General features: G+C 40.1%; 1 protein-coding gene across 3 annotated transcripts; it reads left to right on the top strand.

The window, feature by feature from the left end:
• Window positions 1–717: 717 nt before the first annotated feature.
• prrx1b (paired related homeobox 1b) lies at window positions 718–14,555 on the top strand. Of its 3 annotated transcripts, none has more exons than XM_064332103.1 (5): window positions 718–1,567; window positions 8,416–8,591; window positions 9,668–9,849; window positions 10,625–10,690; window positions 11,053–14,555. In XM_064332103.1, exons 1-5 carry the CDS (start codon window positions 1,321–1,323, stop codon window positions 11,183–11,185), a joined length of 804 nt encoding a protein of 267 aa, XP_064188173.1. In that variant the 5' UTR covers window positions 718–1,320; the 3' UTR covers window positions 11,186–14,555. The 3 variants fall into 3 exon arrangements, with proteins under 3 accessions (XP_064188173.1, XP_064188171.1, XP_064188170.1); XM_064332101.1 differs by having other exon boundaries at window positions 721–1,567; window positions 10,625–10,686; XM_064332100.1 differs by lacking the exon at window positions 10,625–10,690 and having other exon boundaries at window positions 721–1,567.
• Window positions 14,556–18,088: the final 3,533 nt, after the last annotated feature.

Genomic DNA, 18,088 nt, shown 5'->3' with positions numbered 1-18,088 from the left:
ATATGGTTGACTTTCAGAACCTTCTTTCAGGCTTTTGGACTATTTCTAAGACAGAGTCGAATAAATTCACTGACATTTTTAAGTTGTAATTCATCTCGGGAAAGTAAATGTACCTGCACACCGTTTGTATCTGGTTTTCATGCATGCAGGAGCCTAACAGTTAACACAGGGCATAATTTTAATTTTTTTCTTCCTCAATATATGGATCCTGTTTGCATTATTAGAATGTTCAGCGCTCGCTCAAATATGGGTAGCTTATGTAATTGGACTGTGATAAAAATATATGTCCTTATGTGTGTATTTTCGACTCTACATTTTAATTTATTTCATTTTTAGCGGTAAGCTGTAGATACCGCAGGAAACAAGAACGTCCATTTATAATGGAACTTTCACGAGTTTCCCCATAGTTCTTCAGAAATCATGCTATGGAGACTTTTGGAAGTATCAGGATATAAAGCAAAACTGTGGAATCTCGTTTTTAATAAAGGTATTTGAAGTAAACCCAGTATTCCCCTGGTTATATTACAGTGCTGGGCGATAATTAAGCCCCCTCATAGAACACTGGGGCTCTGCGCCCAAGTTAGACGTACTTGCCAAGGTTTCGTTAAGCTCCGTAATCAGGGTGTTTTTAGTGGTGGTGACGGCGCTGTGTATTGTGTAAGGGGAGGGGTGACTTGTGATGGAGAGAGGGGGTCTGTAAAACGTCAGAAACAGTACAAAGGCATTGCCACGTAATTACAGGCTCCTATTAGGTCGATCTGCCCTCCCAGGGGTCTCAAATTTTCATTTATTCCCCGTTCAGGCTTCCTCTTCGTGCCAGTGTGCGTCGTTTGAAGTACCATAGAGCCTCCTGATTCAACAGAGGGAAGAACTGGCTTCAAAAAGCAGCATCCAACCTTCCTCCAGTGAGCGTAAAGCCATAGATTACTCACATGCGCATCTGTTAGACATCATCTTTCCTGCAACCGTAGCCATTCACGGTCGTGAGTCAACAGGGGGAAGAGGAAAACTCTGAAGATGGTGTAAGCTCCAGAGCCGAGGCAGTGTAAAACGAATGGTGTATGCTGGGTGTTGGGAATTTCCTTTAGTGGACAACGGCTGAAGTTTATAGTTTCCAAACGAAGAAAAGTTGTTCCAAAACGTCGAGTGCTGAAAGAACGTCATTCCATCTGGATGTGTAAATCCATGAGCTCTGCTTTACAACAAAAAACGAAGCTTTGTTGATTGGTTTGGAGGCGCTGTTTTTACTTTTTGTATGCAAGGAATAATTTGGCTCGCCTATTATTGCTCAGTTTTTCCCTTCTGTATTCTATTTGCGTCATGACTTCTAGTTATGCACATGCAATGGACGGACAACCAACGATATCCAACCGCCTGGAGAGTCCAATTACATCAAATCTGGAAAACCTACAGGCTAAAAAGAACTTCTCTGTAAGCCACCTGTTGGATCTGGAGGAGGCGGGGGAGATGGTTGGGACACAGACGGACGAGAGTACCGGTGAAGCGGGACGGAGTTTGCTGGAGTCTCCGGGGCTGACTAGCGGCAGCGATACTACGCTGCAGGAGAGTAAGTGCGAAGTGTACTCCCGCGGTATGTACTCTTGGGGCTTAAATCGTGATTAGCACCTTAATACATAACGGACTGCCACATTACCACTGAGTATATCAACTCAACGGCGCCAGAAGTTCTGACATTTGTAAGTAAGGCGGAGCAGAACAAATAAACAAAACCAAGAGAGCAAACGCGTTATGAGCGTGGTCGGCTACATGGCGCAATGTGCGCCGTTTGCCTGATTACTAGGAGTATTGTTGCTGCTAAGCAACTCATGATGGGGACTTTGTGTGGGTGACTGCACTAGAGACACAATCTTATATTTATATACATGTAGATGAAGCCCCACGTCGTGTAGCTACGCTTAAGACACTTGCCTTGTTGAAAGTAGGGCACTTAAAATTAATCCTCCATGACCTCCAGCGATAAATCATATCTGACGTTTCACGAAAACGGCGGCCATTAATTTTCCATTAACGCTTTGATGTCGATGAAGTATAGCGATGTTAGTGGATATGGTCAGTAAGATACCAGTCGAGGTTTACGTAAATAAATCAAACAGTAGGCTAGTTGACTTATTGTGTGAAAAACGTCGCTCACTGTTCCTTAGTAATGTTTGCCTGGAATGGAAAAACAGATATCTGTGTATTATGGTTACTGGATATTATTTGGTTTGGTTTTATTTGTATTTAAAAATACCATTTTCGTAACTAAATCGTACATATCTTGTGAATGGACCCTGAAACCAGCGACTCCATCCATTGCATATACGACAGGTTTGTCAGTATACCCCGCCTTCGCCTTCCTATTCAAATTAGGCCTATTAAAGCTATTCAAATTAGGCCTATTAAAGCTAATAGAAATGCGATAGTCTAATTATCGTGATTGTTCTTTCGTAGTAAATAATGTAGGAAAAAGAGGACGGGCATACAGCGAAGATGTGAAAGTAGCTACAACCAATTTTACCTTTAGACTATCCTGAAATTGAGCGCTCTGTTCAATTTAAGAACTTAATCGTCATTAGGAATAGTAGGAATAGTGGGCATTCCAAAAATTTCTCAGGCAAATAGAGGAATCACTAAATAATAACTAAATAATTTTGGCTGCTTCATATGTTACACATTCCAGAGTACTTAAACAAATAGCAATCATCAAAGGACGTCTTTACTATATTCGATTATATCCGAAACGGTGTTTTTAAAATTGTGGACAGGGTAAACAATCGGGGCAGGCCTCTACTTCTTCCTCACTCATGTGCATCAATGAGCTACTACAACACTGAACATTAAAACAGATCCTAAGTGCAATACGCCTTTTTTCTCGAACTGAGCATACCATTATTACTCGTGTAATATCTCACTAATGGTTTGGGTAACATACACTTCCACATAGGCCTAATGCTTGCCTGCAATTAAGATAAAATATGTGAGCTAAATTATTGCATCTATACATGCCTAAACGTTTTATTTTGTAAATGTTAAATCGTAGTGTACACCCCTGAAAACTGTTAATTGTGTTGATTATTATTATTATTATTATTATCATCAAAGTTTATCGCAAAAGCGAATTGTCTCGTTAAAGGGCAGTTTATGTATCTTTTTCTGGTCAATGTGATGTGGTGTCGCTTCAGATTATTGGGACAGTAATATAACATTGTAATCGGAAAGCACTATTATCTGCAAAGTTCAGACCGCACCAGTTATAGTACTAATAATTACATAATATAATAATAATAATGTATAATAATACATATTGTTATTGATATTATTATTATATAATCAACAAAAAGAGAAAATGAATTATCCCTATCACTTTTCTGCAGTCTATCAAATATAATCTTTTCTCCCGGTTATCAAACATATAGGCTACCTATCATATGTCCAGCTTATGGATATAGCCTACAGTTCTCAAAGTGAGAATGTCAGTCTAAAATATCTTTTAAAATATTAGTTTTTCACAGTTGGCTGAGGAATGTCTCTCAGATCCAACACTGCACATGCAATTCAACACTAAAGTAAATGCAATGTTACCTCCCCCGTTGCTCGGTTTTCATATTTTTAAATTACTTATAATTTGTCTTTTAGGATTAAACGCTATTGAATGACGTCTAAGGTTATACCGCTAAAATATTTATCGGTCTGTTTTCTCTTGTGCTCTCTTGTTTATTTGTTCATTTGTTCAACGTTTATCCCCTAGCAGTCATGGTTTGTTTTTAAACATTGTAGCTACTGTATAAAGTTCATATTAACAGTCATTTTCCCGCCATTCTTTATTATTGCGGGAACGCACGTATGTGTCATTTCGTATGCATCATTTCCCCTTTCTTTAGACACAATTTTTAAAACTTCCACGCACCCATTATCTAACCCGCATCTTGGTGAGGGTCGGGCAGGGCAGAACACACCCTGGACAGGTCGCCAATCCATCACAGGGCACACACACCATTCACTCACACACTCATTCCTATGAGCAATTTATAGATTTTTCAATTAGCCTAACCTGCATGTCTTTGGACTGTGGGAGGAAACCGAAGTAGCCTACCAGAGAGAACCCTCGTGGACACGGGGAGAACATGCAAACTCTACACAGAAGGGCCACAACCTTGTTACTGTCCTGTGAAAATGGTATCCAGTGCACCAACGTGCCACCCAACGTTTACACACACACACACACACACACACACACACATATATATATATATATATATATATATATACATATATATATATATATATATATATATATATACGCACACACACACACACACAAACCGGACAGGTGATTGCTTGTAGGGGGTAATTTCACTGAATATAATAGCTGACTGCAACCATTAACAAAGTCAATACAACTGGTATTAATGTAAATACTTTTTCACATAACCTGTACAGCAAAAAATATGTAAATTCAGGAAAATGCTGAAATGTAAGAATTTTCTATTTCTAACAAATCAACCAACAGAAAGTTGCTCGCGGCTTAAATTCTCCAGTCACTTCCACGGGTCTTTGACAAAATCCTGAGACTCATTTGTCTTTCTTGTACTCAGAATATTTCGGAGAAAAGGGGAAAAAACGTCACGATGCTTAGCGAACAGCGCTCACCAAACTGTTTCAGTTACGAATCCTGCAAGGCACTACTGTCATGGCCTTGGGCACAGTACTTAATGCATTGCTACACATATGCAACACAAACAAGCATAACTGATTTATAATGACGGAGACACTTTCTACACAGCTTGAATTCATAAATTTTTGAAGAGTTGTTAACCAGTTGACTAGTTATGCCGATGACGAAAAAGTCATTTTCTAAGCATTGACAGATAGGCATATAGCAGTTGACAGACAAAGCCATTTTAAACATAAAAAAGCTTAATCTTCAATACCCACAACCATCTCCTGTACAAGATGCAGGCTATAATATAGACGAACTGCACAAATCGGGTGCTTAACAAAAGAAGAAACCCAGCAAAACCCAGCGCTACTAATTGTAGCTTATTAACTTAAGCATTTGATCCAATGATAAAAATCGCAACACCAGGCTACTTTATAAGCATTCAATAATGCTTTTAAAAGCGTTCAATTCAAGCTCCTTTTCATCTCTGTATTTTTGAGATAAAGGACCGTGAGAGTTTGGATCTAATCAATACGTCAACACAAGATTATTCTTGCCTCTGTGAAGTGTCATTGTTTATAGTGATTAAAGGACTGATTGATGCACACACGGAGCGTGTCTATGGTTGGACTGGCTCTACACTCAGACAGGAAATCAACAAGAAGCGTCTATCCCAATTACCGACTACTGCTGTGCCTGGATATAAAAGCACGTGGACTGTTACCACGTACCATTTAGCCTTTTTTATATCACGACGCATAGAGTGCACGGTGTACATCATATAATATGTTTTATTTATTTATGTCGTATTTTACCTCGACTGAACTGGCATTTGCATTTATTTTTTAAGGAACAATACAACAATATGTTACATATATTACCTATATTAAGACGTGGGCCTACTGTAAAATAGTTGCACATTATGACTTATTAAGACATGTATAGGTCATGCTCTTACATTGCCTACTTTTACATCCAGTTGTATGCATATTCGTATGTTTTTCCTATATAACGTTCATTAACATCACACAAGATACAAAGGAATAACAACAACAACAACAGTGTTCAATTATTCATACTAATAAGTATGAATAACAATAGAAGAATATGTAGCTGAGCCAACTGACGAATACACTGCAGTTTGTATGGTAAAATGTTCAGTATATTCCAATCAACTCTTGATTTGGACATTCGTTTGCTCAACTCACCCAAAACACAGGCTTAGCTCGCCCAGCTAAAAAGCCAGGCCATCGGCTGTAACAGAACCAATCCTCCATCCTTCCACTTGTGTGGGTGACGTCACTTTCTGTAAAAGACGAGCGCGCTCTCCTGAGATCTGCTACAAATTAGCTAAGGAACAAGTGTGAGTAGTTCTATCGCCAATGACCTGAATTGTTCCTGAAGTGGGAGGCCTAAGTAATAGCAATTCCTTTTAATAAAATCTTATATATGAATTAGCCTCAATCGTTATTGAGATTAGCCAATCGTGCTGGATAGAATGCTGTTTTTTATTTTATTTTTTAGGAATTCTAGGCTATTGAATAGAAAAATGACCTGTTCTTGAGTTAGGTTCAGATTTAGATGATTTATATCGATTTACTCAGATTTAAATTATAGCTTTCTCCCATGTTTTTACCCAATGTAAATAAAAATAGCCTTTGGCTTTATCCTTTCTCATCGATGCCATTTTAAGCATTTTTTTTTTCAAGTACTTCAAACAAACAAACAAATAAATAAATGTAGCATAGCCTGTGTGAAACGTGATAGCAGTAGGGAATAGCTACGTTTGCAGTATAAAATATAATTCTAAAATTTGTTGTGTTGTCCATGTCTTAACTAAATTAGATTATTGTAATTCAGGAAAATTAGAATTTAAAAAAACCTATTTCACATACAATTTTTAGGCCATTTACGAGTCCTGCTTCGACTAAAACCTAATAGAACTATTATTTTCTTAATAACGTAACTATTTTGTAGATAGAATTAGGTAATTTCCTGCCTTCAGTAATAATACGCTTTAGCTTTCATCGTATAACGTAGCCTATCTGAGATTATTAAAACTGGTTTCGGATACACATGGAATAGCAATAGTTCAGCGGTCGTGACAATGAAAAAGAAACGTTGCTTTTTAAAATAACTAGCCTACTTCAGAAAATGCCCATCTGCACAATTATCGTGAATCAGGGTCAGGTAATAATCCACCTAGGCTATGCGCTTCGTTTGTTGCTCTAATGCACAGGTCTAGGCCCGTTACTTTAGGAAATGGGTTCAATTGACACTTTTATATAAAAGTTATGTGTTTGAGTAGTCCAAGCAAATGAGTTGTGAGAAACCTTTCTCATCTCTCTTGTCAAAGAACCGTCATCAGCGTTAGCGCAGGCCCGTTTTGCCCGCTTATTTTGTGTGAGACTGCTAGTCTTGTTTTTTTTTTTTTTTAGTCCACTACCAACTGTTTTTGATAAACAAAAACGGGCCCAGTGTAGAGGCAGTTGGTATGGGAGGTTGTAAAAAATAATTAACTGTAAGACATAATTATATGCTATTTGTTCATCTGCCCATGGCTATGTCACTGTGTGGGCAAAATACAGTTGAACTGTTTGTTTTGTGGTGTGGAGAAAGTCTGTACGAAAACCGAGGTGCTTAAAAATGCTATTTCTCTGTGGTGCCACTCTTCGTACAAGTAGGCTACCACTCAGAATGACTAAATAGCTTGTACAAACGAGACTCCTCTGATTTTACTTTACAGCTTTTGCACACGATAAATTGAATCTGTAATTCTTGAAACCAGACTTCCATTCAAGCAGTCGCGTGAAAGTCAGGTTACGATATTGAATTATACCCGCTGTCTTTTTCAGGTAACTCTTTTGAGTGTGCTGCATATATTTTACGATAGCCATTCACACCGTCAGCCTAATGATGCAGATTTGTTTGTTGTGCATTAACTTTGCGCTGCTGTTTAGATTTTCATCAGTTTAGTTTTCATGATTTATCTTCGTTTGTTAATGTTTGTGGCATCATACTTAGACTTGTGTAATTGGCTTAAGCTTGAGTTTTTATTGCAGTTTTGTTAGGAATATACTAAAATTCAACATTAAGCCATTTGACTGTTATGCAGGCAGTACACACATTATTCTACATCTGGCTTTAAAGGGCAGTCTTCATAACTTTATATTCGACTTTACCTTCTCTTTATATGAGAGGCTACTGCATAGCTTCATTTCAGTTCAACAATTTGGGGCAGTTTTTATTTATAGCTATAATGTTGATGTTACTGTTGCTTTTGTAATAGAAATGAGCGGCATGTTTTGTAGTCATACAAGAACAGGGATGGATGGACAAAGCTCTAAGTAGCTCTAATGGGTGTGATCGCTCAGTAGACGATGTACTCACAGCACATTTCAGAACAACTGTAACAAAAAAAGGGAATATTTGCAGGTGTAAACCCTGAAGATGATCGGCAAATAGATGTCTTGTGGTGTGCGAAGTACGGACTTCAGTTGCTCTCTGAACATGACAGCCATGGGTTAATTCATAAATGGGCCATAACTTGTATGTGTCCTTAAGGTGTCTTTACATTAATTATAATCTGATTTTAAAATCATGTATTATGGAATATGTTCAACAGTCTATAAATTGGTGAGCTCTGTATCGTTGGAAATCTAATAAATAAATGATAGTATATATGCATGATGGAAGTTCTCATGCCGGTATGTATGTGCTTGCATGTGTGCGTATGCGTGTGCGTGGATTCACAGATGAGCTGCTGACTTCTGCAGAGAAGAAGAAGAGGAAAGAGCGTCGGAACAGGACGACCTTCAACAGCAGCCAGCTGCAGGCTCTGGAGCGGGTGTTCGAGAGGACGCACTACCCCGACGCCTTCGTCAGAGAGGACCTAGCGCGCCGGGTCAACCTCACCGAGGCGCGCGTGCAGGTGAGCCGCACCTCTCTCACCACGCGCTTACAGGGGAAAGCTCTGCTGCACGCTTTTATTCATTGTGCCGGTTGTAGATTTTCTATACACAATTGCGACTTGGCTATCTGTAGTCACGTGAAGTTGGCTGGTTTGAAGAATGCTTTTAACTCCTGAAAATCTGCGGATATTTTTCAAGCAGTTCCATATGCGATGAATGTGCGTAAGATGTGTTTGCATTACAGTTGCATTATGGTTAAATGTTACTCATCTTTCTGCAGCATGTCTTCAAACGGACTTTCTTTTTCTTTTTGCCCGGGCCTTTTCCTTGTAATGTGAATGTTTTTCTGTGGAGATTATGCATGATTTGAAAAAAAAGAAAACACATCTGTGATTAATGTGTACCAGAGTGATGCAGATCCTTTGATAAAAAAAGACTTTCAGTTCATTCCTGAAGCATTGCGTTACAGGACATTGTGCCGCCCTGGGCCTAGATCACGCTCCAGTGAGGACTCAAAATGACTTTAATAAAAGATTTTCTTTCAGTGTGGTAGTGCTGCATTACCATGAATCTATAGAGCCTTCTTTTATCTCAGGGTAACAAATAAAGTGCTATTTTTTTTATTTGCTACTTACATTGCAAAATTAATTTACAGTAAGTGACAAACTCATTAGGTCAGTGGTAGGTTTCATCCTGTAGGTTTCACTCTAACCCTAACAAAGCACACCTCATTCAACAACTAGAGATCTTGTTGAGCTGCTAATTTGTGGAGTCAGGTTTGCAACATTACGGCTGAAATGAAAACCTATAGAATGGTAAATCTCCAGGAACATAATTGATTACCGGGGCATTAGGTTCTGTATGAACAAAAACATGTATTGCAAGCCTTGCTTAAATTCATCTTTCAAAGTTAAGGATGAAGCTAGTCATTTGAATCTGGTCTTACGAGGGTCTCTGGTTCATTCTAATAATGGAATAAGGGGGTTGAACTTTTGAGATTCTCTGCATACCCTTCCTTATGTTTACCCTTGCCCATTTTCCATGCCTTGCCTGCCTGTCTTAATCACCTGTTTTTGGGGTGGTTTCTGTTGTTCAGGTGTGGTTTCAGAACAGACGGGCTAAGTTTCGCCGGAATGAACGAGCAATGCTGGCCAGCAAGAACGCCTCTCTCCTCAAGTCCTATTCTGGAGAACTGACCGCGGTGGAGCAGCCTATCGTACCGCGGCCTGCTCCACGACCAAACGACTACCTATCCTGGGGCAGCACCTCCCCGTACAGGTAACCCATTCGCTCTGACCCTTAGTCACCCCAACAACCCTGGCTGTTATTGTTTAATTTCCTCTGCGCCCCACCCCCCCACCTCTGTCCTCACATCCCCACATCTGTTGTATTACCGCTGTGTCTCTGGTTCCCAGAGGCGGTTTGTTGTTACTCACTGCCGTCTTCTGAATAGCCCTCTGAACTCCCAAGATATTCTGGAGAATATTTCTTTTTTGTCTTATAAACACTTTCCTCTGTTCACTATAATCCTACACTCCCCTTTCCCTGTTTATGACTCATGTCTATGAAAATGTTGGTGTTCTGTCAGTTCGGCCTCAACCGAGGGAGAAAAAAGTACGGCAGACGAAAATGTAACTATTGCTGTCAGTTAATTCAGTGTTTCTTTGAACACTGAAAAAGGGGAAAGACCCCAGGACCCCCCCCAAGTCCCATGCGAAGAGGTGATAATCTGAAAACAAACCATTTTAAAGCTACTGCTCACCTAGCTGAACCGTCTGCTACTCCATATGTGTTAATAGATGTATTTTGGGCAGGATTTTTTGTGACTTTGGTTACATTGGTTTGATTTACTGTCGGAAAAAAAATGTAAAACTGTTGATCTGGAAAAAAGCTATTTGTAGCATTCAAAAATGTTAGTCAGCTGGGAGTATTTTCTGGCGTGACTGTGTACTGCTTTATATCACATGACCAAAAAAACATGCAGGGCATGTGAAATCAATAAGAGAAGTCAATGCAGACCTAACACATACATCACAATTTATATATTCTGAAGCTGGTATCCAATGCCGGAGGGAGCGCCAATGCGAGTACCACAGAAAATGCTGCCCACAGAAAGCAAGTATTTTTTTTATTTTACTAAATATGGTTCTTTGTTTGCTTCTGATGTTTCTGAGTCGACTGAGTGGTAGTGGTCCGTGAATGGAATACATATGCTGTCATTTATTTAAATTTGCTAAAGGAAGGCATGGATCTCCTGAACACGATCTGACCAAGTACATATGCGAGTATAGCTTGTATAGCCTTTTTTTCTCCGGGTTTGTGATTTTTTTTAAAAATACTGGAGTGACTGAGAGACTGTGGTTTTCTTAACACAGGATTCATTCTTTCGTAGATGTCTCACTGCTTGTAGTTCAGGTGACAGTTTACGAACTTGCTACGACGTACAAATACGTGACGCGCGCCCCCCCCTGTTTCTTCCAGCGCCGTGGCTACCTACCCACCCACATGTTCCAGCACCAATACCGCCCAGGGAATGAACATGGCCAACAGCATCGCTAACCTGCGTCTGAAAGCCAAGGAGTACAGCCTGAACCAGGTGCCCACTGTCAACTGAGGAGGAGGGAGGGGCTCTGGCGCCAGGGGGAGAGGTGGGGCTGGGGACCCCTCTTCCCTGACAAGATCCGCAAACGTCCCGAGTCGGGCAGCCAGCCGTCCCTCCGGAATTACAACCGAAGCTTCCTCTAGCCGGCGCCGCCATCTCCACGGTGAACGCGTGTTCTTACCCTGCATCAGACGGGACAGAAGTACAGAGCGAAAACCGATAGGTTTGAGAACATTTTACTCTGAACGTTTAAGAATCTGTTCGTCCACGTTGGTCAGTGAAAAACTTTGGACACCGTGATGTGTTTTTTTTTTTGTTTTTTTCAATTTGGTTTTTGAACTGGACAAAAATTCATTTATACAAAACAGGAGCATATTGTTACTACCCTCGAATATTTTAAGCTGAGATACGGCCACTTGTGTACGCTGCAGTAGTCGCAGCCAAAGCGATCGCCGGTGTTCTCAGGAGCCTCCTGGATAGGAAAAGCAGGCCGTGCTCAGCTCAGACTGGCGTCTCCTTAACACGCAAACACAGCACCAGAGCAACATCAGCGGAAAAAGGAGAAGTGCTAGGATTTTCAGACAGCAAAGATGACGACTTTCTCCAGTAGATATACTGAGAACTTCCAAACATTTTTGTATTTTATTCTTTTTTTTTCATTTATACCACTGACAATCAAATGTCATCCATGCATTATGGTTCATATAATGTACACTATACAGGCAAGCTAACTCATGTAACTCATTTTGAACCAAAGGACCTAGTTGCTTTTTTGTCTTTGTATAATATCGCTATTTGTAACAGAAAACCCTATATTATAATAAAATACAGTTCAACTAATATTATGAACATTTGTTATACTCCAGAACAGAAGCAGAGCAGCCCTGCAGGCTTTGATATTGGATCACAAAGATTTACACATGTTTATAGGTTCACACAGCTATATGGGAAACCAGTGGTTATTTGTTGAAGTGCACTTTGTATAGATCTACCATTTCAGAGCTATTACTCCATTAAACTGCAGCATCTTCACTCTGGGCTGTTGCTGGCAACAGTAATTCAATGTTGAGGAAAATCACTTTAACTTGCTTTTCTGAAAGGAACATTTTTGTACATTATAGCATCAATTAAAAATACATATCTAAAATAAATATCCATGAAATATCTTTTTATCCACTTAAAAAGCTTCCTGTGGTTAAATTGGTTTTGACAAATGACAAAGCATGTGTCTGTGGAGAACATACTTTGGATAAGGATAAATGGATCTTGGGAACTTGAGTAAGAATTTCTCCTTAGGCTCAGTTGTGATAGACAGATGTGATTCTAATAAAAGAAGCACTGTAAAACTAAAGAAGTATTCCTTGCTGTATTGAGAAAATGCCGGAAATATGTCAAATATTTGACATACATAAACCTAATGGGCTGCAAGCTCTATCCCCCTGGCCCCTCTGCTCTGCATCTCCCCATTCACATGAAATGGAAGCAGATTCCTCAGACAGGTGAGACAGCGGTTCCCACAGAATGACAGTAATGTAGAAGAAATACACATCTGCATGTTCAGCAATTACTGTTCCACTGCTAGAGAGAGTTCATGTTTACCTTGGATTCCAGTTCAACCATAAAAGTACATGAGCACTGCAACAACTTAGTTGAGAAAATGGCTTCTGGTGCTTGTGCCGAATACCATGAAAGAGTTTTATTATCTGAGGATGGACTCAGCTATGGCTGTGTGACGACTGTAACTACACAAGCACTCAAGTTCATCAGTTGTTCTTTATTACCACGGTCTGCCATCCATAAATGTTTATCTTGAAAACAATGTTACAGGAAATCCACTCTACAATCGCCTACTCTGGTTGGATTTGTTACCATAGCCTTGGTTCTGCTAGCTGTTTCTGCTTGGGTTGGGACGTTTTCGAGCGATCCCTGAGTGGCCTGAACTGACCTGCATGACAGGCTTCAGAGGGGAGCCCGGGGCCCTCTGCTTGGGTCCTCCACCTCATTTCCCCTTTGTGCGTCAGTGTTACGTAGGAAAAGCCAAAATCACAGGCTCCCTGTTGCCCATTGGGCTTCATAAATGGCAGTGTTTGGACTGAAAAGACAGGGGAGTCTCTTAATGCTGCAGCATCCTCAGGCCAATGCCACGCTGTGTGTGCGTTTCTCAGCCACAGACACAGGCCCAATTACAGAGCCCTTTAAGCACCCGTGTAATGTGCCCAGGAGGGTAGCTCACTCTGCAGATAGGCTCACTCGCACATTCATAAATGGGTCCAGTTCCAGGATTAAGGCAAAATCTGACAGCTTGAAAACAGTATCGCCTCATATGGTAAAGACAGTATTGTTTTTTTGGCATAAAATATTTGTCTAAATGTAAGCTTTTTAAAAAAACCTGAGCACAGGTATTCATCTTACTCAGCATCTGAACTTGCCTGTGGGGGGCTTTCAGTCAGGATGCTGGGTTGCGTGTAAAGGCCTACATGCCCCTCAATCCCCAGGCTTGACTGTGGAGTTGCCCCCTGCATGGGGCTGCAGCTGCTGGGGCTGGCTTCCCGGCAAGTCCCAGGCATGCCAGCAGAGTGCCATCACCTCTCTTCCCAGCTCTCTGTGGCTTTTGAGCCGCTGTCACATCCCAGAGCCTTGCAGGAATGTTTTACTCTCAGCAAAGAACAACAAAGCAGGGCAGTGGATAGGAATGTGAGCCAATCTGACAGGGGAAGGAAAATGGTTTCAGCTGTTGAGCAGAAGCAGGCTCTCTGAAATCCAGTTCCAGTCAGGGACATGGAATAAATACTGTTCTCCTACCACAGACATCCCTGTCTCTGGTCCGAACTTGTGACTGTACTGTATGAATTGTGTCGCATTCATTCATTAGGGACGACATCAGGATCTTTCCTTTCTGTTGTGTAAGTCAGTGATGGTGATGGAATCTAGAGATGCAGCATCAGAGACTACCTGTTGTTATCACCAGCTTTGTTGACTTTTATTTGAATGAGGAAAAAACTAACGGTTTTGCTGTTCGATCAACTTCTTCCCCTGGAGTGAATTTAAAATCTACATAATGTCCAGTCTGGCATTCCAAAGAGGCTGTGCCTTTCAAGTTGCCCTGTATGCAAGTCTGGGTTTCTTTAATTTGAAATAGAATCTTTATGATGCAGCAAGTTCACTCGTCAGACCTGTAAAATGGTACACTGAGGGACTGTAAAGTGTTTATGCTTATTTTGGAAACCGACTGTTTCCTCTTTCAGCTCTACCTTTTTGCTTGCACACCTCTATTATGCCCTTGCGATACCTGGCAATGCTAATTTCTCAAATATTTTAATAACTTGTGAAGCATGTTTCAGCCTAACAAAACACAAAATAAAAAGGCCGCAGTTCAATGAAATGTCACTGCTTCTTTTTGGTTAATTGCACCACAGATAGAATGAGTATTACTTATATTTTATGGATGAATATAATACATAATACTGGGCATGGGCTCATTCGATGTATTGACACCTTGAGAGAGTGATACACAATGATCCAAACTGGCTTGCCTGTTCTGGAGGAGTTCCACTAGACTTGGTCAATGCGACTCTCCTGTCAGGATGTGTACAGGGGGGTAACATGCGGGATTAGTAAGGGTGGGAGAGAGGGAGGGTGGGAGAAGGTAAAAAAAAAAAAAAGAAAGCTTGCACGCTGTCCATGCTGTGCGTCTCGGGCAGGGCGGCCATCTCACCTTTCATGGCCCGGGCCCGCTGACCCCGAGTGTTTCCAGATGTGCGCTGCCTCCACAGCGGGCCGCGGCCCTCCATCAGCGCTGACAGCGTCCCCTCGGACAGGCGGCTCCCTCCAGCCGCGGATGACATGCACGCGGCTCACCCCTTCAGCTGCACATCTGGAGCCCATTAGAGAGGAGACAGTCGGGGAGGGGGGAGGGGGCGCGGGGGGTGGGGGGGGGGGGGCTCGCCGTCGAGCGCAGGCTCGCCAGCGGACACGGTAGCTCAGGGACGGGAGGAAAAGCCCATCACCTCAACAATAAGTGGCGGCACCTTAGATTTCATTCCTTTTTTGGCCCTGGCTTTCCTTTCTCTCTCTTTTTTTTTCTCATATTTTATTTTCCTCGCCTCCTTTCCAAAAGCCACATTCTCTGCCGGGTCAGCCTCCTGGCTAAAACACAAAATGTTCAGATGATCACAGAGTCTTTATTAATGAGCAGTCCTGGAACGGTTCGTGAAAAAAAAGAAAGAATTTCAGAAAGTCGGAGAGCTTGAGTGAAATATTGTGCAGCTGTTAACAGTGTGTGGCAAGAATTAGTGACCAAAAATATATTTGGAATTCTAAAGCAGAGGGAAGAAAAGCACGAAATGTCTGTGATTGCAGCGCACATGCAGAGGGACTTTAAGTCTCCATGTTTAGGTTCATGCTCATGAAAATGGTGTACGAAACAAAGTCAAAAGAAAATTAACTTTATCTTCAGGGAAAACATTGTTGGGTAATTTCTGTACATCTTTATAGCACTTGCACACATTGTGTTGCAATAAACTGCATGTTTTTGATGATTAAAGAGGAATCTTATTTTTTTATTTAAAAACCTGTTAAATAAAATAGTCCAGTGAAAAATAATTCCTTACAAGTAATTGTGTATGGTTCTCTTATCTCACACTTTGCCCGAGGTCTGACCTTATTAATATAATACTGTAAGTAATGTGAAAGGAAAACAGGGGGTACATTATCAGGATGATGCATTACATTCGGAAGAGAGGTTGAGATCATTTATTTAAATTCCTCCTCCGCACCTATTTGTGAAAATTTGGGGAGCATAAAGAATAACAGTGAATGATGGGATGACACCTCCCTGTACAGTGTTTTCTGGTACTAATGGCAATGATTGCAGGAGAGTGGTTCACCTGAAGCAATGCAGCTGGTTGGTTATAGTGCTGTCCAAGAGTAATCTCCTGAAAAAACCCTTTTTTCTTCCCAGAAGAGTACCTGCCATGCTGTTTTTGTTACTGTTGTTTTTTGAGGTAGAATCTCCTGTTGATGCCATACCTCTTCCTTTATTCTTACATTATTATATATAGTTCCTTCCTGAAAGCTATATAAATTGCCATGTAATAAATACTTCAGCAACCCGAACGAGCAGTTCTGTAGTTACAGTATTAGATGAATTGACAGTTTAATTTTTTGACCATAAATATACCACAAAGAAAAGACCAAATGGTAATTATGGTGGCTAACGTGACGTCCACTCGGGGCATCATCGTCATGTAATCATTGTTAGTTTTTCTGGACGAAATGCACATTGCCTCGCATCCGAACTATTTAAAGTATTTGTTGTTTAAAGGCCTTTCGCTGTAACCACATCACTGCAAGAATAAAGTATAGGATTGGCTTATATGGCTGAGAGCAGACAATGAATCCAATTGACTCCACAATACTGTGAGACTTTGTGGAGTCTTGACTTCTTGATTGTTGAAATCATGGTGCCTGGTTTCAGAAACTGGATCACTGCATAGTGCAATCATTTCACCTTGCAGTTTGGCCTTAACTTTGAATAACAGTTTTGAGGCTATTTCTTTTCTGTACAGTGAATTATTTTTGCTTTCTGAAAGTATAAAAAAGAAAAACACTTCGGTAAGTTTAATATTCAAAGTTATAAGTTATGAACGAATTTTACTACGTCAAGTGTGCCTCGGAAAAGCAATTGTAATATGGTAAAGAAAACAACAAAGAAATGATTCAGGGGTTTTCAGGAGAAATGGAAACAGGGAGGATATCTATAACAACAACAGCAACAACAACAACAACAACAACAATGATACACATTCTTCTCTGTCGTAATTTTATAATTCAACATATCATATCAATGGGATTAGGATTATTGTTATAACTATAAACACTGAACAGTTTAGGAGCGAAATCTGAATTGAGTTTAAATGTAGATAAAAAAGATATTGCCAATTAATGCGTAATGTCCCTAATTTTAATCGGAGCAGGAAAAATGAAGAATGAAATAGTTTTAAATTTAAGTGATCCATGAACGCCAACCAAATTAATGTGAGAACGGCGTTATCCAGCGCCCTCTGCTGTGTGCCTGTGTAACTGATGGTCGTACAACTGCTTGAAACGAGCCTTGCGGTCGAAATTGAAGAGGCATAGATCTATACTATTTCGTGTAAAAATCTCAGTTGGAAAATTACCTAAAACGTGATAAATTGCTGCCACTGGGTTGTTTTTAGGAGTAGGTCTAACTCAAACGTAGCCTATGCAAAATTAGGGATGAGAAAAAGTTTCGTACAAAAAGATATTTTTAAAAAGCAAAATAGCCTATTATACTGAAATCATGATAGAATGTACTGTACTGGCAAGTACTGGCAAACAGTCATTTTGCATTAATGAAAGGGGAAAAAAAGCGCGTTTGGGTAGATTAGAATAATTGATAAAAGAAATAAACTTTCCGAAGAACATTCTTCCTATTGTAACAGTGTTTATTGGATTATTCGTAGTCATTTACAGTTTGATGCTGCTAAGGAAACCAATTAAGTTAGGAATGCTTGTTTTGTACAATAATTTCGACAGGCGCAAGCCATTATAGGGCCACAAATCTTTTATTTTATTTTATGTAGGCTGGAGCAACAAACCATTTTATTGCACTTCAGCTTTGACTTTCCTTGCATTGCGCAATGTCATACAGTACAACACCATACTTATGAAGGAAAAAACTACATGCACACGACAGAAATAAATAAATAAATAATAATAATAATAATAATAATAATAATAATAATAATAAATAAATAAATCTTTCTGAAGGCGGCCAAACAAATGTGTTATGCTTAGGCCTATGTCGTATCTGAAATCGATTAATAAAAAAGTAGTTCAAATTAAAAAAATATTTTGTTTTTTTAAATAATAATAATAATAAAAATAAAAATC

The sequence above is a fragment of the Anguilla rostrata genome, chromosome 4 (assembly GCF_018555375.3).
Source record: "Anguilla rostrata isolate EN2019 chromosome 4, ASM1855537v3, whole genome shotgun sequence".
Taxonomy (NCBI): Eukaryota; Metazoa; Chordata; class Actinopteri; order Anguilliformes; family Anguillidae; genus Anguilla; species Anguilla rostrata.
Note: the sequence above shows the minus strand (reverse complement) of the source record. Positions and strands in the feature narration are given on the sequence as shown.